The sequence below is a fragment of the Lagenorhynchus albirostris genome, chromosome 2, assembly GCF_949774975.1.
Source record: "Lagenorhynchus albirostris chromosome 2, mLagAlb1.1, whole genome shotgun sequence".
Lineage (NCBI taxonomy): Eukaryota > Metazoa > Chordata > Mammalia > Artiodactyla > Delphinidae > Lagenorhynchus > Lagenorhynchus albirostris.
Window position 1 is genome coordinate 35,131,425 of NC_083096.1, and position 26,711 is coordinate 35,158,135.

General features: G+C 44.9%; 1 protein-coding gene across 7 annotated transcripts; it reads right to left on the reverse strand.

The window, feature by feature from the left end:
- Positions 1-1,568: 1,568 nt before the first annotated feature.
- EIF2D (eukaryotic translation initiation factor 2D) lies at positions 1,569-20,207 on the reverse strand. Of its 7 annotated transcripts, XM_060130112.1 has the most exons (15): positions 20,003-20,207; positions 18,902-19,092; positions 17,327-17,410; positions 16,758-16,848; positions 14,090-14,197; positions 11,993-12,246; positions 11,374-11,491; positions 9,501-9,546; positions 9,006-9,109; positions 8,735-8,884; positions 8,276-8,365; positions 7,454-7,549; positions 6,279-6,399; positions 3,282-3,456; positions 1,569-1,774 (listed from the first exon to the last, which is right to left on the reverse strand). In XM_060130112.1, the coding sequence occupies exons 1-15, from the start codon at positions 20,056-20,058 to the stop codon at positions 1,704-1,706; spliced, it is 1,755 nt and encodes a 584-aa protein (XP_059986095.1). In that variant the 5' UTR covers positions 20,059-20,207; the 3' UTR covers positions 1,569-1,703. The 7 variants fall into 7 exon arrangements, with proteins under 7 accessions (XP_059986095.1, XP_059986038.1, XP_059986047.1 ...); XM_060130055.1 differs by lacking the exon at positions 17,327-17,410 and having other exon boundaries at positions 20,003-20,190; XM_060130064.1 differs by lacking the exon at positions 14,090-14,197 and having other exon boundaries at positions 20,003-20,190.
- Between the last annotated feature and the right edge of the window lie 6,504 nt (positions 20,208-26,711).

Genomic DNA, 26,711 nt, shown 5'->3' on the forward strand with positions numbered 1-26,711 from the left:
GGAATCCTTTGCACAGCCTAACTCTCCCCTGCCTCCTCACATGTACCTATGTTATTCACAAGGAGGAAAGGGAAGATGAGTCATTGCAAATGTGTCACCATTACTGGAAATACCGTTCGAAGCACAAGTCTTGACAACACTGTTTCACAGCAGAATTCTGGGTCAAACCACAGTGAAGAGTTGGATGTTCATTTTAGATCCAGCCTCACCATCTACTGGCTTGTGTCTCTAGCAGGGATTAACAAGGCAAGACACAACCTCTCTCTGAGGCTCCAATCCCTCCAGGGTTGTGCAAAACGAATCACGTCTGTGAAAGAACTTTATAAAGTACTACATGTTATTTGTATTCATATGAGGACCATATTTCATGACTGCTGTACATACTGTGCTCCCTTAGATCAAACTCTGTCTGTCCAAGGGTTCTGCTGTAACAGAATCTTGTTTGGGGTCAATTTCTAGAAATCTCTCAGTTTCATATTGCTTATGTCAACAGAGTGGATCGGTAAAAAAGGAGTTTACTTACAGTGAGTCAGCAGTGAAAAGGACAATTATTCGGGGCCTAATAACAAAAGGCAAGGAACCTCACACACACATTTTCATACTCATCCCCTCCTTCTTTTTCAAGCCCCAGATGGGGAATTTGTGAATACTGTAGATAGTTTCAAGCCTTTATCTTGGTTTAAAAAAAACAAAAGTGGTATGACCAAGGGAAAAAAGGAAGTAAACTGAAGTGTGTTTTTTTGATGGTAAAACCAAAGAACTCTGCAGTTATTCAGCTCAGCCCTTCTTCCTATCGTACAAGGAGAGCCCTGGTACAGAAATGACTGCCACAAACTGAGCAGGGACCACAGCAGGGGTTCTGAACCTTTTTGGCATCACATGATCCTGCTGGGAATTTGACAAAAGCATGGTAACCTCTTTTAGGAAAATGATCATACAAAATCTTGCACACTCTTTCGGAAAAGTTCGTGGACCCTCTGAAGATCAACTGAAGACCTCTTCCATGAGCCCCAGGTGAAGAAGTTTGAGGCTAAAGAAAGCATTTGTTGGCTAAGACTTCACTACAGCAAAGCCATCATCTTGCAGCCACATCACAACTTACGGCTGTTAGTGGCAGTTGCCAGTGTTGGGGAAAACTCATTGTTGTATAGAATTCCATGTCCTAATATGCTTTCACTGTTTCTTATTTCTGTATAGCCTAAAATTTGCTAGAACTTAAGGCCAACCCTTCCTTCTTTTGCCTTGATTGATGACAAATATAAATATCTATATAAATAGCCCTTTAAAGATGTGAAGGAGTGATTTTGGGCTAGGAGGTTAATTAGGTAGTAAGAATAGCAAGAGGCTGTTGAATATTTGGTAGAGGGACTTTAAAAATGGGAAGGGCCCACCTGCCTGAACTCTGCATGGGCTATTCAGCCTTGAAAGCAGAGGACGAACTAAAATGACTGAAACCACATGAATGGAAAAGGCACGCCACAACGGCCTTGAGTGTCCATTTAAAATGGCTTCTGATCTGAAAACTTCGTACATTTTAGCTAAGTGGAGGAAACAGGAGGGAAATCAAATTTAGATTAGAATAAAAATTTATTTTGGTAAAGAATTATATATTTTTTTAATTTGCAAAAGCAGAAAATACTCATATAAATTACCAGCCCACAGCTTGGATTTCCTCTGGATCAACCACATGAAACAAGAGTCTGTCACTTCTTCTTGCCAGGTTTGGGGGCCTTTTCCAGGCCCTGGATGTGTTTTCGAGGAAGCCGATACTCTTCTACAATCCAAAAGGCAGAAACTCCTCAGTGAGGCATGTGTATGCTCTCCTCCCCGCAACTCCTTCCCCTTTGTCTACAATGACCCTCCTTGGCCCCGACCTCCAAGGTCCCCAATCTGCACAGCTACCTCCTGGCCCTCTTGCCCCACTGTGTGCTCATTCCTGCTGTCAACTCTCAGTTCAAACCATTTCCATCATATGACCTGCTCTTCTACACCCAGCTCAAACTCAACTCCAACGGGAATGGACCATTTATCCTTACACCTCGAGGATGACGTGTGTATTTCAGCAATTTTCACGTTGATAGCTACCTTCTAGGTGTACTTCAGGCATTTATAATTTTCTCACAAGAGAGAATGTGTGTCTGAGTTCAGTCATGTGTTTATCTTTTTTCCTCTGTATTTCGTATGGGGTTTTCACTTAAAGGGGCTCAACTGTAAAAGTTAACTGCTGGGTACTGCCTTAGATCATAAAATAAATTTGCTTATTGAGCATTTACTATGGGCCAGACCCTGGGCATGAAAAAAGGATGAAAAAGGTAAGGTCTCTGATTCAAGAAGTTCAGTCTAACAGGGAGTTCAGACAACAGAATAAATTAGCCAAGTTGTAGACACTAACCAGAAATATAAACACAATTGGAAAGTACTATGTTAGCAGTTTTTTAAATGTCAATTTAAGGAAACAGAAAAAAAAAAAAGGGACATGTTCTAAGACAGGCTTCCTGTGACCCCTGAGCTGGGCCAATGAGCCTTTAAGGTCAGGCTGTGAGAGGCCACGCAAGGTGAGGCGACAACACAGAGGAAAGCACCCAGGTGTGAATATGCAGGTGCACATGGGGAACAGCAAAGGAGACCAGCACGGCTGAAGCCTGGCGTGGGGATCAGGGACCTGCCAGAGAACCCGGATGGAAGATGGGGTTGGGCTGGGAGGGTCTTGTTTATTGAGCTTAAGAGTTTATTCTGAAGGCATTAAGGAGATATAAAAAGTTTTTCAGAGAGGAGTGATGTGATCACATTGTTTTAGGAAGCTGACTCCGGCAGCTGGCATTGAAGACAGACTGGAGGCTGGGTGACTCAGGGTTGGTAGAAAGAACCTAGGCTTGGGAGTCAAGCAAATCAAAGTTCAGAGCCCAGCTGCAGCACTGAACAGCTGAATGTCTCAGCGCAATGTACTGAAACTTAGTTTCCTCATCTGCAAAACAGAAACAGTTCTGCAGCATCGTTATGATTCAGAGACCAAGCCTGCAAAAAGCCCAGCAAAGCGCCTAGCAAAGTTTGGGTGCTCAACAAATGTCTTACAAAAAAAGGAAAACCAGGAAGAAAACTACTAGCATGGTGGAGAAAACAATGAATTTGGGGGCTAAAGGATCTAGTTCAAACATTAGTTCTACCTCTCTCTGGCTGCTAAAAGCTACATATATGGTAGACTCACTAGGGTGAGTTTAGTTGGTAGGAAGATCTTTGCCAAGTTAGACCAATGTGTCTGCTTCTTAAGAGGGGATGCTCACCGAGCAACAGCCGGCCGAGGTGGTGGATCTGATTTCCCTGGATCTGAACCTGCAGGATGTCCTTGGTCCCAGAGGCAGGAGTGACAGTAGTGCTAGCCTGGCATCGCTGCTGGAGGATGGTAGCCACTGAGCATGGGTCCAGACCATAGGCCTCCAAGTTCCGGACCACAGTCACCTGTGGGGGACAGAAGACTGATGGTGGGTACAGACCACATGCCCTCCCCTCCAGAAACCTTCCAGGGCCTCAGAAGCCTCCTCACCCCCTATGTTCACCATCCCTATAACCATGGTACCTTCATCCAAATAATTAATTTTTGTGCTTCTAAATTGATTTTTTATTTCTACCCCATCCAATACAAGCACACCTCAGAGGTATTGTGGGTTCAGTTCCAGACCCACCATGATAAAGCGAGTATCACAGTAAAATGAGTCACATGAATTTTTGGTTTCCCAGTGCATATAAAAGTTACGTTCTCATGAAAATCAAAACCACAATGAGGTACCACCTCACACTGTTCAGAATGGTCATCATTAAAGTCTACAAATAATAAATGCTGGAAAGGATGTGGAGAAAAGGGAACCCTCTTACACTCTGGGTGGGAATGTAAATTGGTACAGCCGCTATGGAGAACAGTATGGAGGTTCCTCAAAAAACTAAAAATAGAACTACCATATCTAGCAATCCCACTCCTGGGCATATACCCAGGCGAAACTATAACTCGAGAAGATACATGTACCCCTATGCTCATAGCATCACTATTTACAATAGCCAAGACATGGAAACAACCTATCTATCATTCTATTTACAGATGAATGGATAAAGAAGATGTGGTACATATATACAATGGAATATTACTCAGCCATAAAAAAGAATTAAATAGTGCCATTTGCAGCAACATGGACGGACCTAGAGATTATCACATTAAGCAAAGTCAGTCAGAAAGAGAAAGACAAATACCATATGATATCACTTATATATGGAATCTAAAATACAACACAAATGAACTTATCTATGAAACAGAAACAGACTCACAGACATAGAGAACAGTCTTGTGGTTGCCAAGGGGGAGGCGGGTGGGTAAGGGAAGGATTAGGAGTTTGGGACTAGCAGATGCAAACTAGTAAATACAGGATGGAAAAATAACAAGGTCCTAGTGTATAGCACAGGGAACTATATTCAATATCCTGTGATAAACCATATGGAAAATAATACAAAAAAGAATATATATATGTATAACTGAATCACTTTGCTGTACAGCAGAAATTAACACAACATTGTAAATCAACTATACGTCAATGAAATATTTTTAAAAGTTATGTTCTCACTATACTGTTAAGTTTGCAATAATATTATATCTTAAAAAACAAAGTATATACCTTAATTAAAAAATACCTTATTGCTAAAAAGTGCTACCCATCACCTGAGCCTTCAACGAGTTGTAACCTTTTTCACAATAGTAACATCAAAGATCACTGATCATCGATCACCATAACAAATTTAATAATGAAAAAATTCATATACTTTTTAAAAGTTTTTTTTATGGAGAATTTAAAACATAAATAAAAGTAGAATAGTACGATGAGCTCCCATGTACCCATCATGAATTTTAACAATTATCAACTCATGACCAACCTTGATTCATCTATATCCCCACCCACCCCCATTCCTGTGTTACCTTAAAGCAAATCCCCCTAGACATCAGATCTCGTCTGCAAATATTTCCGTACGTATCGCCAAAAGACAAGGGCTCTTTTTAACATAAAGACAAAACCATCATCACACATAATTACACATTCAAGAAATGGCGGCTATTGCTAATTATTAAGGTTATCATTGTTTGGTTCTCATTTATTGAATGTTTATATGCCAAGTACTATTCTAAGTGCTTCGCCTACATATATTCCTTCATTTGATCCTCACAGTACCTTATGAGGTAGGTATTATCCCCATTCTTCAAATAAGGAAACTCAGGCAAAATAACATTAAGTAACTTGCTCAAAGTCAAGCAGCAAGGCCACACTGGAACCCAGGTCTCTAATCTCAAAGCCCACGTTCATAACCACACACTACTAGAAAGTTCTTTATTTTGAACCCAAGTCTGGCTTCTTGGGATTTCTACCCAATAATCTTATTTCTGTCTTCTCAAGGCATACAAAATAAGTGCACTCCTTTTCCAAGTACAGCTTTTCACGTATTTGAGGACAGATGTAATTTGTTCCCTACGACTTTGTGTTGCCAAGCTAAACACACTCAGTTCCTTCAGCGATTCTTTCCTTTTTTTTTTTTCTTTTGGCTGCGTAGTGTCTTCTTTGGTGCATGTGGGCTTTCTCTAGTTGCGGCGAGCAGGGTCTACTCTTCGTTGTGGTGCACGGGCTCCTCATTGCGGTGGCTTCTCTTGTTGCGGAGCACAGGCTGTAGGCACATAGGCTTCAGTAGTTGCGGCACGTGGGCTTCAGTAGTTGCGGCATGTGGGCTCGGTAGTTGAGGCACGCGGGCTCTAGAGCGCAGGCTCAGTAGTTGTGGCGCATGGGCTTAGTTGCTCCACAGCATGTGGGATCTTCCCAGGCCAGGGATCGAACCCATGTCCCCTGCATTGGCAGGCAGATTCTTAACCACTGCACCACCAGGGAAGTCCCTCCTTCAGCGATTCTTTAGTAGTTATTTTCACTGAGCAAGGCCCAAGAGGTAACAGAATGAGTAAGAGCTGAAAGCCCCTACCATAGTTCTAAGAAAAAAATAAATATAAGATCTTGTTTACTTTTAGAACCAGGCTCTAGCAAGTTTCCTAGCACAAAATCCTAGAGAGCAGTGAGGGAGGGGGTCAGCTTTACCTGTTTTACATAGGGCCTAGCTCAGTCACACAAACATGGGTGTTTCCTAAACAATCTTTGAGGCGTTTAAGGCCAATCTAAAAACCTCCGATCACACTAGAGAGACTAGAACTTAGCAGGGACATTAAATCACCATCTTCAAATGTTGTGTCTTTAAAAAATTACCTTTTTGTTAGAAGCTCTCTGTGCTAGGGTGATGTCAATTGGGCAGATTTTGCCTTTCTTCACAATGGGCTCTTGTCCCGGAAAGGTCACTTGATAGGCAGGCTGCAATTTTTCCAAACATCTGAAACAGGAGTTAATGAGTTGGTGACTGATAAAGCCAGCAGAAACCATTTCCTCATATCCCATTCCCAGCAGACAGCTAGATGGAAGCTGATCTTACAGGTGGCGGTTCACCTCTGCCTGCACAGTAGGATCATTCAAATCAGCTAGGGAGCTAAACCCCAGACCAATTAAGTCAGAGACTCTCATCAGGAAGATTCATTTTTTAAAGCTCCCCAAAGTGTGGCCACAGTCAAGACCCACTGACTCAGGGAAGGGAACATCCGAGACTCGAGCCCCTAGAAACTGTCCACTTGCCTGGCCTTCTGAAAACCTGCCCAGGCGGGCTTGTGGAGTTTACTATCTCAAGAGTCTCCCTTACCCAGCAGAATAAAGTGCTGCTTCACATTTCTGACATGCTGCAATCATGCATCATTTATAGACACCTTTACCACAAGGAATTTCTACCTTTTGTCTAACCAGATTTTCTTTTGCTAGCATATATACTGAGATTGACAAACTTTTTCTAGAAAGGGCCAGGTGGTAAATATTTTAGGCTTTCAAGGGCCATATGGTCTCTGTTGAAATTACTCAACTCTGCCATTTAGCAGGAAAGCAGCACAGATAATATGTAAACAAATGGGTGTGGCTGCGTGCCAATAAAACCTTATTTACAAAAACAGGTAGCAGGCCAGATTTGGCCCACAGGCTACAGTTTGCTAACTCCTTATAGAAGTTATTTTCAGTTTTGGGTCTAAGGAAAAGAAAGAGTATAAGAATCTTTCCTTTGAAAAGACTTTAAGACAATCCCCACCCACACCTTCTTTTTTTGAAGCTCTTATTTCTAATTAATGTTCCTCTTCTCTCTCCTTCTCAAGTTCTTCTATACTGTGTTGGCTCATATCGCTCCAAAGACCCTCCACGTCAGAATTACCCAAGCCTGTGTTTATGTAGACTGACATGGTGTGAATTATGGAAAGAAAGAGCTGATGAGAGGGACAATTCTGAAGTCCAATGTGATAGACATTAAGGAGAGGGGATGGAAACATTGGGGAAGGGCTGCCAATCCCCACTACCTGTTCAGGAGACTGTCCCATGGAAGCTTCATGACTGTGTGCTGTTCACCTTTCTCTAAGATGCAGTCACATAGGATGGGATCCAATTTCACAAGACTAAAGGGAAAGAAAAGGCAATAAAGAACTGCTAGCCCCGCCCCTTCTGATCCCAGGGTCCACTCAGGATTCATGTGTTATGTGTTGTTTAAAGTCATTCAGGATTATTAGAACCAATTAGGGGTTCACAGTCCATGAAGCAACGTACCCTCTGGATGGGAGGTACACGTCTGCTTTCCTAGAACAAAGGAGAAACAGGCAGTGGAGGGGAAAGTGGGATGGGAAAAAATTCTGAAGACCGGGATCCTGGCTCACTTCTGCTACTAAATAACCATGATTAAACCAGTAGTTCCCAACTTTTTGATCATGAGGGTATCTTTTGAAATTAAAAACAAAAAAATTAATGAAACACTCTTCATTTAGTAGTTTACCTTCTATATCCACTTACTAAGAAAACAGAGAATACCAAAAAGCTAAGATGGCTTTGGTAAAATTTTTTAAAGTTTGCATTTTGTTCCTCACAAGAGCAAGTGCATTGGAAAATCAACAATAGATACATATGAGATGATGCTTACTCAGGCTACAGTCAATGTTGACAGCATATCTGGATCTGACTACCTTAGACCACAGCTCTAAGTGTCCACAGCCTATGGTTTAGAAACCACTGGCCTTGATTATTGCTAGCAGTCTGTGATCTCCTGCACCCCTCCCTCCCAGCCACCCCCCACATGTTCTGAAGATGAACACTGAAAGACATGGGGCGAGCTCCCCTCCCCATCCACTCACTTTTTGTTGTCTGCATCAACCAGGTCATTTTTCTTGGCGTAGTTGATGACGATTGTTCGGACCTCACTGCCCTCGAGGATGCTCCCCTTCCTAGGTGAGAAGTGATGGGGAGCGTTATTCACGCTATGCTGGGAGACAAACTGTAAATACCAAGATTCACTTCCTGCTCAGCAGGGCGATGTCCTCAGCTTCTCGACCTCTGGGTTCTTCCCTTTTCCTGCCAGGGGCCAGCAGGGCCGTGTGAAGAATAATTACAGGTAGAAAAGGGAGAGACCTACTCTCTCATTCACTTAGTCCAGAGACCCTTCCCAGGGGAAGGAGGCTTGAAGCTGGATCTGGGAGAAAGGGAGGAGGGGGCAGAGCAGGTTTTGCCAGTCACAGAAGAACACTACTTAGGCTGAAAGGATTATAGGCCAGAACACCAAGCAGGCAGAGAAGGGCTGCTCTCCAAAAACTCACTTGTGGCCAGACTCCTGGAAGAGCAGGGTCATGCTGGCTGGGACACAGTAGAGGGATTTTATATCTGGAGGGTGATAGGGCTGTTCCCTGCTACCCTCCTGGATTGTCTGGGAGGTCGGGGAGGGCTCGGGTATGACGAAAGATGTGATCCTAAAACCCAGCAGAAGGAAAGAAAAAACACATTTTATACTAGTGTCTCGGCGATTCCCGGTCCGTGGCCCAGGTGCCCTGGGGCCAGCTGAGCTGCGGTGACCAGGCCCCCTGCACTCACCTCGGGTGCTTCCAGTCCACAGCCACAATGCTCTCCACCCCTTTGCTCAGCTCCTGCACCTGTATAATCTGCTCCTGCTGCATGTGCTGCAGGAACTTAGAGAGCTAAGGGAGAGAGGGCCAGTGGTAGGGGACCTCATCGACTCTGCACACACGCTGAGCACCTGAGACATGCCAGACACCGAGCTGGGCAAGTCCCGGGGAGGGACGTGGGACAGTCCCTGTCCTCATCCAGTTAGGAAGGGAAGGGCCCCTGCCGGTGAAGCCTTTCAGAACTTGGATCAGATATAAAGGGGTGGGAAGGAGAGAGGGGAGTGGGTGCCCACCCAACTGCCTCAGCCCAGGGAGAGTTTTCTTCCGCCCCCTATACCTGGAATCAAAAAGCTTAATTCTAGCCTCAGCCCTGCAGACAGGGCTTCCCCATGTCCACCAGCTCACGCCACGTGTGCCCCTACACAGCTCCCTGTGTGGGTATGCAGAGAAGGGACCCGCTTACCTTTTTGTAGCTTGACTTCTTTATGTCCAGTTGTCGTCCTTCGGGGCTGATGGCAGATGGAAAAGGCAAGTTAAGCTAACAAAGCAGTAGTGGTACGGCCTGCCTGACACTGAGAGGAGGACGTTTTCCTCAGCCTTCCTCCTGCACGTTCAGAAAGAGGCCGCTGTTCCAGAGCTCTCTGCCCATCGGCAGCATCAGAGAGAGATGCAGACTTTAGCTCCTCCAGGTCCTTGCTGTACAATAGGCCTTTCCGTAAGGCTGGAATGTTCTCTGCTATCAACGTGGTGGGCACTAGACAGATGTGGCTATTAAGCACTGGAAACGTGACGAATGTGACTAAGGAACTGAATTTTAAATTTTATTTAATTTAAACTTAAATAGCCACACATGGCTTGTGGCTACTGTACCAGATACAGCTTTAGATTCCTTTCAAACTAGACAGTCTTCTGTGGACTCAGAAGTTTCACCTCCAGGTGAGCGTCTGCAACACCAAGCTCACTGTGGCAGCAAGGCAAACCACATCCTGCAGGCCAAATCTGGCAATGCCCGTTCATCTACTGTCTATGGTTGCTTTACTGCCACAATGGCAGACTTGCACAGTTGCAATAGATACTGTAGGGCCTGCAAAGCCTAAAATAATTACTATCTGACTCTTTATAGACTGTTAGCTTTGGGGGAAAGATCCCTAATGAAAGCTGTAATCATTCTATCTCCCCAGAACGTACATCTTCTCTCAAAATGTGACAAGCAAAAGCAGTGGGATTCATAGGGATCCCTTCTAGAACCCACCCCAGGTTAAGAACCTCTACCCCTTTCCCAGTTACTTGCAACCCGGCAAGGTCAGGACAAATTACCAAGTATCCTGCCACGCACTCCAGACCCCATACGTGTATAGAATGCCTTAAAGAAACTCACATGTAGAGGAAGAGAATTACATTAAAACCACTTTTTTTTTTCTTTTTTTTTTGCAGTACGCGGGCCTCTCACTGCTGTGGCCTCTCCCGTCGCGGAGCACAGGCTCCGGACGCGCAGGCTCAGCGGCCATGGCTCACGGGCCCAGCCACTCCGCGGCATGTGGGATCTTCCCGGACCGGGGCACAAACCCGTGTCCCCTGCATCGGCAGGCAGACTCTCAACCACTGAGCCACCAGGGAAGCCCCTTAAAACCACTTTTTTAAAAAACAGAGCAAAATTCTCAGAAAGAAATTCAGACTTGACGTGAAAATCAATAAGCAAATCTCCTGACATGATAATATTTACTGGGTGCTTATTAAATGTCAGGTTATTTGATCTTGACAGCAATCTTACAAGTGTTAGAAATCAGGGCTCAGAGAAGCCTGGTAATGGGCTCAAATACACCTTTGCTCCAACACCCTGGGGAGCTGGTTTTTGAGCCCAGATGGCTCTGTCTTCAAAGTCCAGGTTCAACCCACATGTAACACTCCCTCTGCTGGTGGCTGTGTGTGCGGGTCGGGTGGGGGGTTCACACCGATTCTTCCTGCTGACACAACCTAATCTGGCCCACCTACTCTTCAGAAAGGTGTGAGGGGATTGAAGCCTCCAGACAAACAGGCTGCCCCAGGGCCCTTCCGGGGCCGGACATGCTGCCCGATCAGTAAAAGAGCCCAGAATCACCACAGCAGAGGCAGTGCTCAAAGCGCCTTGCGAATTTTAACCTTCATTTCCTCAACATCCTTTTACTGGCTAAAACTTAAGTCTTTAAAACTCAGTATTTGCTAGATCAACCCTCCACTTCACTCTTTCCACATCATGTCCCTAAAACAATTCCCCCATCAGCCGTGTCCCATCCTACCACCAAAGAGCAAGAGACAGACCCACCGCCCAGCCCCAGCCCACACCGTGCCTTCCATACCAGCAGGAGAACATGTGGCTGCCCAGGAGAGTGCTGGTGAGTAAAGGGAGGTCAGCCTTCTTGACGCGGTACTTCAAAGCACACAAGAAGCATCTCTGCAACAGTTCGTCCATTTGCTCTGCAAGGAAAAGACAAGAACCACATCCTTCCTGAGGGCCGCAGAAGGCCCGCGCAGCACAGGTAAGCTCCGCGCACAGTGACATCCGTACCTTACCCCTCAGCTCTGAAGGAGCCCATTCCCAGGCACCAAAGCTCGCAGACTCTCTAGAACACTGAGCCTTTACAGAGGTCTCACCCCACAGAAGGGGTCAGGCCACAAAGTCCCACCCAGCCAGGCGCAGATGCTTCTCTGATAGAGAAGTCAGAGGCAGAAGAAAACTAAGAGGGCCGTGTAGCTGGGAACAGTCCAAATAGCAGAGTCGACGGGTATCCAGGGAAACGCGACACATGCGGAAGACTCCCAGGTAAGATGGCAAAGGGCTGCGGCACCACCCTCAGCAAAAATAAGGACTTTCCCCTCCCCTCCCGGAGCTGTAGTGCCGCTCTAGTCAGAAGCAGAGCAGAGCACTTAAGTCTCCCACACTGAGAGGAGACTGCCCTACTTCTGCCAGAGCTGTACCTTGAAGGGTCTTGCTGTCCGTGGGGTCTGGGTTCAGGCTTCCGACACTGGGGTCTTCTGTGGCTTCCGACAGGGACTTCTCCCCACACCTCTGCTGAACCTCCCCCTCCTCCTCCTCTCCCTCCAGGGTCAGGCGCCTCATGTCTCCCTGCAAGGTGGTGTCTGCCTGGACAGACCCCTTCTCTTCACTGAGATCTGGGGGATCCAGGGCCAGTGGAGCAATGGATGGTGGAGAGGACTTGTCTCCAGATCGCCTGCAAAAACCTCATGTCAGAAACACTGAGCAGCAGCCGCAACACTCTCCAGCCCCGGTCAGGGTGTCAGCAGGGGTCCAGAGAGAGTAAGACCCACAGGCAGGGGTGTCCAGGAGAGGCCAGAGAACCTGGGTGTGCCTCTCAAAATCTGTTTCCAATTCTGGGCCCAGAGAAGTCCCATGCCTCAGTTTCCTCATCTCTGAAATGGGGAGAGTAATTCTTGCCTCCTCCTTAACCCAAAGGAATAATATTATTAACAGAAATTCAGGGACAGAGAAAGACTAAAGACAACATAGTTAAAGTGGAGCTCCCCTTCCAAAGTATTCCCTTCATATAAATTAAAAATAAAACTATTTTGAATTAAATAACCAAATTAAGATTGCAAACGCATCTGTAGTACCAGTTTGGTGAAATACAAACCCAAGGTTGAGCGTATGGAACAAATTACAAACACCTGGACTGCTCAAGACTGCAAAAACAGTTGCTTCTGTGTTAAATCAGAATGCAACCTAAAATAGATAAATGACAAGGACCAGCTGTATAGCACAGGAACTATATTCAATACCTTGTAATAACCTTTAATGGAAAAGAATCTGAAAAGGAACATATATGTATATATCTATATCTAGAATCACTAGATATACTAATGATCACTAGAATCACTTGGCTGTACATCTGAAACTAACATAACATTGTACATCAACTATACCTCAATTGAAAAAAAAGAATGCAATCTAACCTGCAGAGTAGAGATTACAATGGTTTTATGCCATTAAGCCTTATGAAGACAGGAAAAAAAGGGATGCCACGTAGCAGAGCGGTAAAAGCAAAAAGCTTTATGTTAACTAAGATTATGCAAGTCAAACAAAGTTTTACTAACAGCTGCAGAAGGGCTTATTAGTATGGCTACTAGTGAGGCCACAGCGTATGTTTAGGCTATTCTGATCAGGTAAATACCATAAGTATTTTGAAAGGGTGGGAGGAGGGGAGACTGAGGCAGCCACTGATAAGACAATTTAGACAACAGGACCTTAATTGCCCAGACTAACAGTCAGAAAACAAGGTGCTGTGAGTACGTGAGTAAGCAGCCCTCAAATGCCTGCTGAAACCCAGACTGATGAGGCTGTACCTCCAGCAAAGCAGGGCTTGGCCAATACTTGTAAAATAAGTAACTCCAAGACTGACTAAAAACGTAAGGGTAAATCTATACCAACAGGCCACAACACTTGGCCAAAAGACCAGGTATACTGCTTTCGAGAAAAGCACTACTTACTATTTTGGTTAAATGACAAGAAAATAACCAGAAAATAAACTCACATACAGCTCCAGAGAGCAACTGTCACAGTGAGAAAGTGCAAGTTCCATAATGAGGACGAGATCCGAAATGTGGAACTTGAACAACATGAAAGTAATCAGGTTATCACCCTGGTGCCTGAGGATCTACTCTACTTTGATTTGGATTCAGATGTGAAAATTCCCGAGCACTCGTCATGGGGTCAGAAAATGCCTTAATGTACACGGCAGAAAAGGCCAGATCGACCAGTGCCATAAAAATAAAGAATATCACTGTACTGAGAGGCAGAGAAGACAGTCCCTAAGGCCTTCTTCCAGCCCTAGGATTCTACAATTCACCTAGAAAATAAAGTTCTCTGTAATTTCTTTTCTAAACAGGCAAAAATATATATATATTTTTTTTCTCCACATTTTGCAAGGAAATTAATGTCTGGGGTCAGCAATTTGACTAAGGACACAGCAGGGATCAAAACTCTCACTTCTGAATCCAGGCCCTGTGCTCTCTCCGCCCACCCAGCTCCCTATAAAACAGAAAAAGCATGGAACCCACCACAAGTGGTCCTGGTAGGTGTGGAGCACAGAGAAGCCCCTTCCCTTCAGACCTGAGGTCAGCATCTCAGCTGTGGACATGGCAGCAACTCCGATGGCAACGGGGGCTCTGAGAGGAGGAGGCCGGAGACAAGGGTCAGGGAAAGTCTTCCAGGAGGGCACATGTCAGGACCAGCTTTCTACACATGTGTTCAAAGCACCACGGTTGCAAATCTGAAGCATCCACTTGTATCACAGAGCTAAAACTCAGTGCAGTCTCAATCTTATTCAAATTACCTACACATATGACTTTCAAAAATTCCTTGACCAAATATTCCCTTCTGTGTAATTAACTCCTCTACTGATGTTATCATTGTTATATTATTATGAATCAAACCCAGGCAGGACTCAGAAGGATATTTAAAGTTTCCTTTCTTTAATTTCAAAAATATAAATTATCTCCCCATTTAAAAAAGGCATAGCCATCCTATATGGAAATTCAGAAGGGAGGCCATTCATATGCCATAAATTAGGCTGAGGGATGCCACAGGGAAGAGAGAAGAGAGATACAGTGGTACCAACTAAAGGTTCCTTCTGAGTTGGTTCTTTGTAACAGGGCTTGCTCTGTATAACTATCTATCTAAGAACTGGATGTGTCCAAAATATAAAAAACAGCCACATTTACAATAACTACAAAAAAACTACCAAAGCCCAAATGGAAATCTCTGTCAGCCCACTGTTACTCAGCAATGCTCACACATTGCCTGTAAGGACTGGTGTCCAGCTGGCTAACAGGAGGGGAATATACAAGCCTGGCAACGTTGCCTGGACCTAAGGTAGATGATTCAAGGGCAGATTTCCCAACACCTGAACTTCAAAAAAATGTTTGCTAATCCGGTGGCTCCACTTACTGTGCCCATGGGTCAGTTCCTGCCACAGAATCTTTGAATTTGGCTTCTTTCCCAGTTCCTAAAAGACGGATCTTTGTCTTCCACCCTTGGAATGGTCAATGGCTCAAGAACTTCAGTCTCGAACCTGGCTTGCAGTTTTAGTAAACTCCCTTGTACCCTCATCCCCTTCCATAAACCACCTAGGCTTCATTCCCACATACATTCTAAATGCCAACTGAGAGGCCAAATACACATTTATGTAGTTTTCTCCTATCTTGGATAGAATACTGGGGGGAAAAATCAATAATTTCACCATTCTTTTCAACTTCAAGTTTTGCTACAGGTAAACAAGGAAGGAAACATTTCTAGGTGCTTGGTTCCAAAAGGTTCAAGGAAAATAGGAGAATATGAGCAGCAAAAGTAAGATCTTTAAACACTGACCCCTCCCATGCCTACTATGCTTCTCTCTCAAAGAAGCAATGAGTAAAATAATAAGATGTCATTTTTCATTCAGGATGATACAAATGAAAATGACCCATCACATCCAGTGTCGGTGAGCATGTAAGGAAACAGACTCCATATACCCTGTAGGTAGGGAGGGACACAGCATTTTTATAGGGCAACAGAAAGTATGCACGATCTTCAGCCAAACAGTTCTGCTTCTTAGTATCTACTTTAGAAATATATTGGCACTAGTGTCCCTAGAGGCATCAGGAAGATCTTGTTTGTGATAGAGACAAAGTAGAGGCAACCACAATGTCCACTAGAAGAGGACTTTTCCCATCACCCCACAGCGGGTAAAAAGATTCAGCTTATCTGTGCTTGCTGACACGGAAAATGTCCCCACTACCTGAAGTGAAAAAGTAATAGGGATAAAGTTTGTTTATTTGTATTTTTAAACATACAGACCCCAGACCATACATTTTATATGCACGTGTATATATGCATTGAAGAAGGCTGACAAGGACATGCATCAGAATGATAATGGTTACTTCTAGGAGAAAAGGATTATGGGGTGAGAGGGTTTTGATTTTTCAGAACTGTTCATACGATTACTTCCTAATTTATTTTAAAAAAGAGACACTGTGGTGATGGCTGAACAACCCTGTAAATATACTAAAAAAAAAAATCACTGAATTGTACATTTGAAACAGGTGAATTTTATAGTATGAAAACTATATCTCAATAAATCTATTAAAAATAATTAAAAGATGAGGATGATGATGCGGATGTTAGACAAAAATAATGTTGAAGCCATGAAAGGCAGGAAAGGCCAAGAAAATGTCACAGACAGGAGACTAAGAAGGCATGACAACTAAATGCAATGTGGTACCTAGACTGGATTCTTGAACACAAAAAAAGAAAAAAGACATCGTGGGAAAACTGGGGAAATATGCATCAAGTCTGTAATAGTGTCAAAAGGACTGTACCAATGTTAATTCCTTAGTGTTGATAACTGTACTGTGTTTATACAGGATGTTATCATTACAGGAAGCTGGGTAAAGGAATATTTCAGGACTCTGTACTATACTTGCAACTCTTCTGTAAATCTAAGAAAAAAATTTTTAAAGGAGAAAAAAAACAAATAAATTTTAAAAAAGAAGCAGCAGGAGCAAATACACTTGGCCCAGATGTATGGACACCCCACAGGCTCACTGCCATTCCCCACTCTCTAATTGTTCAGGAAGAATCTGTTTTTTCTTTTAATCCTTTATCCATAGGCTGTGAAGTTGTCATTCCCACCCCTCCCAAGTTTTCCCTAAGTTTTTTCCCCATAGGCACAGCTGACTGGCACAGTACCTGTTCCCCACCAAGGCAATGGCACAGAGGTCACCCTTCTGTACCTGAGGCAGACCAGCAGGGGGCACCACTAGTCCTGGCAGCATCAAATCTGCAGGAAACAAAAGCATTGCAACTAACTCCACAGTTTACTTCATCATTTATTCATTTGCTCAACAAACATACATTTATTAAGCATCAACTACATTATTCATAATGAAAATTAAAAGCGGCAAACTGAGGATCAGACCTTTTCCTGCTGGGAGACTAGTGGTCAAACTGAAGCGCCAAGCTGAGGGTCCAGTTCCATGATCTATCTTATTCTGGTTTCCTAAATTCAGTTTATTAATCTATAGCATATGGCAGTTCACAAAGCACTTTCATGTCACTTATCTTATTTCAGCCTTACAGCAGGGTCAGAGAGGCCCAGAGAGCTCATAGAAGCAGCCACGTAAGAGATGCAACAGACATGGGGAAAAATTCTATTTTTCAATCATATGAATGCACAAAATGGATGCATTTATTAAAGTAGTTTGGCCTTTACTAAGTAGGTTTCAGCCAGTATCCAGAATATAGGAAAATACTCTTACCTGCTCCCCCTACCAGTTTTTCAAGCACCAGGGGCCATGTTGTAAATGTTGGTAGAAGATCGGGATAAGACCACAGGGTGTACACTGTCCAAGAAGAGAGCCAGAAAACACTTACTGCCCAAAAGTCAACCCCCTGGGGAATGGCAAAGCCAAACACTAAGGGCACATTAATCAAGATGTAGAAAAGAAACTCAACTCAAAGCTAGAGAGAAGGTTGTAAGGGGATGCCCAAAGAAGTTGCATTCTTTTTTTTTTTAAATTAGGTTACCCCAAGTTTGTGAAGCGGTTTATATGTTATATGCTATTTTCTTTAGAATCCTTGCTCCCTTTAGCCTTAGAGACCTGCATTCTTTACATATTTATATTGAGCTCTTTGCAGTAGTTTCTCTCAATCTATGATCTTGAGAAGTTATCACTTTTACTGGTCGGAAGACACATGAAGTGAGCTACAGCTTTGTCTGTTTAATTGCCAAAGTTGGATATTTATGTGTAAGGCTAAAACTAGTGATGAAGTGAACATCTGCTTTTGCCTGTCCAGTATCCCTTTCCCCCTCTCTGGGAACTGAGTGCCCCTTTTCCTGTGGGAAACACATTCCATATAGTTTACAGCAGGCTGACTCCCTTCTCAAGGAGGCTGCAGTCTTGAAGAAGGCGGAGACTTAAGAAACTGGGTGTCACTTGAGACGTGGAGGCACCTATCGTTCCACCTGGATTGCAGCAGCCCCTAATGGCCATAGTGGATAAAAGTAGGGACAGAGCCCCCACGAGGATTCCTTTTATGACCTCAGAAGCAAGTAATCCGAAACCAGGGCACAAGCCTGTAAGAAATTCTGAAACTTTCCCATGTTTATTATTTTTATTCTCTCTGTTTCCACAGGGATTAGCAGTAAAACCCTTAGATCAAAAAGGGCTTGTATGTGTACAGCAGCAAAGCAGGGTGGGGGTAGGGGTGGCCTGGGGTAGGAGACTGCACTGCATTGCTGCAGCCAAGCTGGGAGGAAGAAAAGCCCCCAAATGACAAAGTAGGTGTCAGCAGCCAAGGAAAAGAGAAAAGGACACTGCCTCTCTGAGATCTGTGACAAAGAAAGCAAGCAAAGAATCCTGAGAGCCAGACAAGAGCCTAAGAAAGAATCCCTGTGAGAGATCTCAACCAAAGTCCACCACGAAGACAGCTGGGTATGGAGTTTAACGAACCCAGCTTCTTTCCCATCATAGCATCTCTTCAGTATCTTAAGAAAATTCCCCTAGTGAAAGTTCTAAGAAGCATTTTCTACATGCCCTGAAACTCCACCCTTTTCACGACCTCTGCTCCAATCCCTAGTTAACCCACTAGAAACAAGTGTTTCTTCACCTCAGAATTTCCCTTGGCAACCACCTTCTTTTTTGTGTTAACCCTTTTTCCTCTCACTTTTATAGCAATTTCTGATCTTGAAAGACCCAATTCTAGGGACACGAAATCCAAAAAGATTCTTAGGGAGATTTTGCATTTATTTGTTTTAAGGAAGACAGATTAATGGAAGAAACAGATATTAGGCAAGGACCATAGTAATGGCCATCTCCATCCCATTGTCATACCTGTCGGATATAGATTTTTCTCCAGTTCAAATAGGATGGGGTTACCACCACTCACGTACACAGTCACTGCATCCCCTCTGTGAGCATACAACTTCACAATGTTGAGTTCTTCCTTTCCAGGTACTAACTCAGAGACCTGATCAGTTCCAAGAGTGGGGAAAACAGCTGTCACATCGGCCCGAAGCTTTCTCCTGCAGAGAGCACACATACCTGGTATGTATGCTGCCTGGATGGATTTTAATAAATATTGAGGACTCAAGACTTACTATAAAATCACGAGGGCCAAGAAAAAGACTGGTTGATGATGCCCTATTCTCACTCTTCCAAAACATCCCATTCTCTCTCTCATCCAATGTCTCATCTATTTTCACATGTTCCTGGGGCATGTCTTTCCATTTTACAAAGAAAGGAAAAAACTGAGATCCGGTAAGCAACCCAAGTTAGCCTGCCACTGGAAGCTAAGCCCTACCTTCCTGACTCCACACATAGCTCTTGGACCCACTCCTTTCTCATATATGCTTGACAAATCTGTCAACCTATGATTAAACAGCTCTGCTAGGGCACCAAGAATGACAACTATAGAACACTGGCTCCAAAATTCCCAAGGTGATACCTTCATTTGCAAAACAGCTCTTACCACATGTGCCTTATCCTCACCTCACCCTCCATCTGTCTCTCCTGCCAGTGGTAATCACTAGACACTTCTTCTCGTATTCTTGTAGTTCTCCGTGCCCCATCTAATTTCTCCCAAGGGACTCAAAGCTCTTGGTAGGGCAGGGACCCCGTTTTCCTTCATTTCTGCATCCTCCACGACACCTTAAACAGACTGCAGTCAGTACGCGCTGATTGAATTACGCTTTCTCGTAAACTCACTAAAATATCCAAAAGACAGCCTGGGAGATAAATCAGGCCTCCTCTCCATCTTCACTCTCAAAACACGTCTAACTCACCCTGGCCCGCCCCCTGGGGTCCCTTCTCCGGCTGTACCCCTCGGCCTCCACCCCAAGTCGGCTGACCCAGCCCAGAAAAGGCTGTGAGCCAGCGGAGCTTGAGAGATGTCTGGGTGCCCTGGTGGGCAGAGCAGGCTCTTCTCTCCCTCACCTGTCCGACCCCTTGATGGCCGTGTTGGACTTGACCCGAAAGGCCTTGGCAAACATGTCTGCTGGAGTGGCCTGGGGAAGAGAAGGAGACCACAGCAGCCAGGGGCTGTCAGGAAAGCGCGAGCACGGCGGCTTCCCGACCCGCAGTCCTGGGGGCAGCCATGCTTGGGCCCGGCTGGGAAAGGGGCCCGGCTGGAAACCGGGGCCGCGCAGCTTCGCGGCCGCCCCTAGTGGCAAGGCTGGGAACTGAAGCGTGGAGGCGGGGCCGGAGAAGGCGGGGCGGATCCCTGCGCGGAGCGGTGCACCCTGGCGCCTCACCCCTTCTGCTCGGCTCTGCGCCTACGCGAGTGGCTCGAGCGGGCGCGTCTGTAGTATCTCTGGGGCCAACAGCGATTCCGTTCATTTTTACTCCATCAGCGTTATAGTGTGTTGAGTAGGAGCTCTGCCAGCTCTCATTCCGTTCAGTTTAGTTCAGCTGCACAAAATTAATTGAACTCGTGTTTTATTAAACTTGCAGGCCTCTTGAATGCTTTTCTTCAGGGCTTTTGTTTATTAAGATCTTTACATTTTATTGCACACTTGGGGCCTCAGCTAGAATTCTTTCCGAGATTTTCTCCTTCCTGTTTTTAAATTTACATGAGGTGATAATAACAATAACAAGGAATCCACTTTAGTCCCAGGTTTGACCTCCTGTTAAGAGGAAAAAACTATACAAATGATCTTCAAATCTGTTATTTAAAACATTTTTGGTTAAAAAACCCCACAGTTTTGGACATTTTTATGTACCTTTTGCATTCTGGCATTATTTGGGGGGATTTTGTTTCCAAAGCAATTTTTAAAACTCAGAGTGCTTATAAAAAAAATAATTTTGAGGCATAGTAAGATCAAATTATGGTTTGGCTTCTCCCTAGCAGTTTGATCTTGGGCCAATGGCTTATCCTTTCTGAAACTCTTACATTCTCTGTAAGATGTGGAGGTAATAATACATACTTCACTGGGCTTCTGTGAGAAACCACTGAGATAACGTATGTGATATGTTGCAGGGTGCTTTGAAATTTTCCAATAAACAGTAGATATTAGTCCAAAACAAACAAAAAACAGTCTCAGGCAGGGGTGAGGGATAGGGTTTCCCTGAAAGGGACTGCTGTGTACCCTGGATACAAGGATTTTAATACCTGGGGTCCTGGCCCCTACTAAACTTAATTTTGCTTATGAAAATTTCAGAGCAGAGTGTCCATCCACCAAGAAAAAGAAATCCTAATTGCTTTAATTTGGTGATACAGTCACACAGAGGAGAAGTCCATCTGGGCTATAACAAAGATTAGGCCTTCCACAGTCTCTGTCTACCACCATCTCTGCCCTTAATCTGAGGCCATCCACAACTCCATCTCCTCCTGCACTTCTGACCCACCATGCCTTTATTCTGAACCACCCCAGCCATAAAGCCAAAGTCAGAGGAGCCCAGAGGAGGAGAGTGCCACAGATCCTTGTCCACTTGGGCCCCCACCCAGCCACACTCAGGGGGTGTGATGCCAGACTCTGTGCTGTTGACCAGGCCTATTGCAATACAGCCACCGAAGCAGTCTCTGTCCAAGGAGTCGAGGAAGGTTATTCAAGGGAATACTAGAAATTTCAAGCTGTGAAAACTATTGTACACACCAGATGTCCTGGCTAAGAAGGCACAGATTAGCAGCCTAAAAATTAATTCATGGTCGACAAGTAGGAGCCAAGACCCAAGGGGATTCTGTACACAGCATCCTGCCTCCCTATTGGCAGAGCAAGATCTCCCTTTCCCCAGGAGGGCGCCATCCCAACTTCTCTGCCTGCATCAGGGACCTGTCTGCTCCCTGCCCGTGGCCCTGCTGCTAGGCAAGCTGGCTGAACCCTGAGTCCAGCAAGCCCAGATTCTTCAACTTTCCCTTTGTGGCTCCAGTACAGCCCCACAGGGCTCCCAACCTGCTGCCCACTCTTGGGTAAGCTGCAAACATAGGCTCTCTTTTATTTATTTATTTTTTAAAAAGGAAAGGTAGAAGTTAGAGTCCAGAGGGTAGAGCCAAGAATCGTCATTCACAAGACTTCAGCCATAATCAAGGAACTGGCAACACATGCCTTGATGGATTTCCTATTAGCTATAATCAGTGACTCCTGCGTGGCCCCCATTTTCCTCCCCTTTGGGGAGTGTCTACAATGGTTATAGGTGGTTATAATATGCCTGTCCCAACATTGTATGTCGAATTTGTTTGGGGCAGAAAGCTTGTGTCTTTTGTTCACAGATCTTCAGATCAAGAACTGTACTCAAGCAGCTATAGTCAAGGAAATACACCTGAGGCTTATTATCCACACCTGGACCTGATTTAGATGATGGGATCCTTAATTTTGAACAGATAAAGGAGTGAAATTCGAGGGGACCTGGGGAAGGAGTTAATATGTTTTGCATTTAAGAGGCACATGAATCATTGAAGGGCAGAGGGTAGATTATGGTAGCCAGACTCCAAGAGGGCTCTCAGTGGTCTTCATGTGCTTATGTGGTCCCCTCCCACGTGAGACCAGGCCTGACTTCTGTGACCATTACCATATGGCCAAAGTGATATTGTGTGACTCCTTATGGCTAAGTCATTGCCATTTCTACCTTAGTCTCCTAGACTTCTTGCTCTGGGGGAAACCCCCCACCATCTTGAAAGGACACTCAGGAAGCCCTGTAAAAAGGTCTGTGTGGAGAGGAACCCATCTCCTAGCACCAACTTGCCATGTGATTGAGCCACCTTGGAAGCACAGCCTCCAGCCCTGGGCAAGTCGTCCCATCCCACATGCTTTCAAGCCTTCCAGCTGGGGCCCCAGCCACCAGGGATCAGAGACTAGCCATTCCACTATGCCCTGTCTGAAGTCCTGGTCCACAGAAGTCATGAGATGGTAAATAATTATTGTTTTAAGTTATTAAGCTTGGGGATGGTTTGTTATGATGCGCTGCATAACTAATACAGGAACCCAAGCATTTCTCACTCCCAGTGCATCCTGAGATAGCCAGTTGGTCCATGTCACTGTGATTGAAGCCACAACTGTGTACAGTCCAGCTGTTCTCCCAGGAAATCATCCTCCACTGGCTCTTTTGCTTACGATGTAGAAATTGAAAACCTAAAAGCCTAAGATGTTGAACTCACAATATAAAAGGGGGACACAGGAGGCAAAGATACGCACATCGGATGCTTGCACTTGCAAAATAAAACCACAAGGCAAATCTGAAGAAGGCAGGGTTCCACTATGCCCAGCTCAGCACTGATGTGTTGCCTGGTATTCAGGGATAGGTGGGTGCCAGCCAAGACCAGAGCACCCAGTCTGAGAACAGCTTCATCCACTTCCCAGCCAGCCTGCCCCACATGCCCTGGGAGCCCTGAGCTGCCCCCTGCTTCAGCAGGGTGAAGACTTTCTTTGTGAGTTTGATGCCCACCTGTCCTTTCTCCTTTCTTGGGACTGCTCAAACTAAATATTCAGCTGGGCTTTTGAAAATCCCCTTTCCTCTTCATTGCCTCCCCCAAACTCACACACCCAAAAGCTAATGAACCTGCGAGATCCCAGGTGAGGCCTGTAGGAACCCTCAGACACTGGCAATTGGGCAAAAAAAGAGTCGTATAGCTGCTCAGAAGTAAAATCTTTTACATCTCAGAAAGTTACAGTTATTTCCTTGCCTGGGATAGATCTGGAAGGGACTGATCTAAGGTTTCTGTTGCAGAAACCTGTCGTTGGAAACTCTCAGAACCTAATGGGAAAACACCACAGATGACCTGCATTCCCAGGGACCTTTGAGCTCGGAGCTGGATGTCTGTGGTGAGGAGGAAGGAAAAGCCAAGTGCATGGGGTGACTGAGGAGGAATGGAAGCCCTGCAGCCAGCTGTGGGCTTCTTATTGTGGCTGTAAGAGGGAAGACCAGGCAGGGGACAGACAAAGTGTAGATGCAAAGCCCTGGGGCTGAGTCAAGATGCTTCCTTAACTTCAAAGTCAGGATTTCACATAGTACCAGACCCTTAGAGAAATGTTCCTTTTTAACTGATGCCTGATGTACTTCTGGATCCTGTGATCAAACCTAGAGCTAGAACTGCCCCGATCACACAGCAGAGGCTGTAGATGAAAGAGGCCCGGGGACAAGTGCTGCGGGTATATTGCTGAATGTCACAGTTCCTCTGGTTTTGTGCTGTCCACAGCAAAGCCAAGCCCAGACAGTCTGGGTTTTGTTTATCATTTCATTTCTAGAGGACTTGAAGGCAAGAGAATTTCTAGAATCTGGGATTGGGCAACACTTCTGGAGTATGGGAAGGCTGGATGTTTAGAGGTGGATATATAGAGAGGGGAAACTCTGGGGAGGAAGGGCAGGAACATCGGCTTCATGTCTGCCAGCGTTGATGTCTGCTTCCTTTGCTTTGGAAAGAAGCAGATGAACATCTTTGCTCGGGTCAGTGATGTCAGCCCAGCCTAGGGTTCACGTCCAGCCTTCAGAGAGCCTGTAAGTTAAGGGCGGGGACAGGATTTGACCCCAAAGTATCCATTACATCTAGTCACAAGGCCCCATTGTCCTGCTTATCTACCCAGTCCACTGCCCCTCAGGCTACACAGGATTAATGACAGGGAAGAACACCATGTGACAATGGAGGCAGAGACTGGAGGAATGCAGCCACCAGCCAAGGAATGCCAAGGGTTGCCAGCAGCCACCAGAAGCTAGGAGATGGACATGGAACATAGCCTCCCTCAGAGCCTCCAGAAGGTACCAACCCTGCTGACACTTTGATTTTAGACTTTTGGCCTCCTGAACTGTGAGAGAATAAATTTCTGTTGTTTTCAGCCACCCAATTTGTGGTAATTTGTTAACCGCAAACAAATACAAGAGAAACGGATACAAGCCCTGTGAAACTAATACAAGAGAAGTAAAAACATATGCTCACAAAAGGATCCGTACACAATGTTCATAGGAACTTTCTTCCTAAAGAGTTCCAAACTGGAAACAGCCCAGATGTTCACTGACAGGTGACTGGATGAACACGCTGTGCTACATCCAACTCAGTGGACTCCTACTCCTTGATAAAAAAGAATCAACAACTGAGATATGCACCCATACGGGTGAATCTCAAAAGCAACTTGTTGAGAGAAAGAAGCCAGACACTAAAGAGAACATACTGTATAATTCCATTTATACGAAGCTCAAGAACAGGCAACACTAGTCGACAGTGGTTGTCTCTGGGGTGAGGTAATTAACTGGAAAGGGGCGCGAGGGAACTTTCTGGGGTTATAGAAATAGTCCATATCTTGATTGGGGTGTGTGTTTCACAGGGGTGCACATTTGTCAAAACTCATCGAAATATACATTTAAGATATGTGCATTTTACTGGGTGTAAAATTTACCTTAAAAAATTAGTAAATAAAAAAATCCAGGGCTTCCCTGGTGGCACAGTGGTTGAGAGTCTGCCTGCTGATGCAGGGGACATGGGTTCGTACCCCGGTCCAGGAGGATCCCACATGCTGTGAAGCGGCTTGGCCTGTGAGCCATGGCCGCTGAACCTACACATCCGGAGCCTGTGCTCCGCAACGAGAGAGGCCACAACAGTGACAGGCTCGTGTACAGTGCAATAAAAAAAAAAAAAATTAAAAAAGAAAGTGGGAAACAAGATTATACACACTTGAGTGTTTGTGTTTCAGGGGAAAAGGTGGGAGAGGGGAGTTACTTAGGGTGATTTTTCCAAGACCAGATTTCAAGTCTAATCCAAAGTAGTTCAGATAAAGATTTTATTCCCTACCTGTAGGGTTACCAGATTTAGCAAACAAAAATAGAAGGTGCCCAGTTAAATTTGAATTTCAAATGAAAAATGAATAATTTTTTGTATCAGTGTGTCCCCAATATTGCATAAGACATACTCATACCCTACCTATGTATTGGGTCATATGGTGGGAATATGCTGATGACCTGTGAGGTCCAGCCCAGGAAAGGCAGGTAAAGCCAGAGAAAAAAGGAGTATTTAGGAAAAGTGAATGAAAAGTGTTCAATTCCTATGGTAGGTATAACTTCAATGAATATGAGCTAAGAACTGATTCTTAGTGTCTGAAAAACAAAAAAGGGGCAGGGGAAAGAGGGGCTAGGGCATGGGGATTTTGGTGTGTGGATGAAAACCTAGATCCTCTGTGTACCTAGCAAAGGGCCTTGCCTATAAAAGACACTTGATAAACTCTGATTTTGGTGCACACACTGGAGGACAGGAAGCAGAAACTATGGGTTTGAGATCACATTCATGTTTATGGTATTTCCTGGAATGCTTAGGCCGTCTACAAACAAAGCTATTTGTTTAAAAAAAGACTGTATGAGGGAAGAGGATGCCTTGCTTTCTAATCGTCAAATCCCAGGGAAAATGAAAGCATTCTCATTGCTCTTTTAGAGATCCGTTTCAAAAAGTCAAATTTCCTTTCCATTACTCTTCAGTTCTCAGGACCATGGTATTTCTGGGAGCACTTGATAGAAGGACATATTGCTCTTATTTCAGTAAGGTTTTTCTTTTTTGGGGGGGCCATACAGTGTGACTTGCAGGACCAGGGATCAAACCCGGCGCTAGCAGTGAAAGCGCTGAGCCCTAACCCTGGACCACCAGGGAATTCCCCCAGTGAGCCTTCTTGAACTTCATGCTCAGTAGGGTGAAGGACCACAAATCAGAATATAGGTGGCATTTTCTAAAGGT

Bases quoted from the DNA above. Each gene is read 5' to 3' on its own strand.
- EIF2D (XM_060130112.1), bottom strand. From the start codon at position 20,058: ATGTTTGCCAAGGCCTTTCGGGTCAAGTCCAACACGGCCATCAAGGGG. The intron at 14,198-16,757 runs GTACTGTGCCAG...TCCTCCTCTCAG, and splicing joins ATTGCCTTGGTGGGGAACAG to AGCCCCCGTTGCCATCGGAG. The intron at 1,775-3,281 runs GTGAGCATCCCC...TTTGGATTGTAG, and splicing joins CCTCGGCCGGCTGTTGCTCG to AAGAGTATCGGCTTCCTCGA.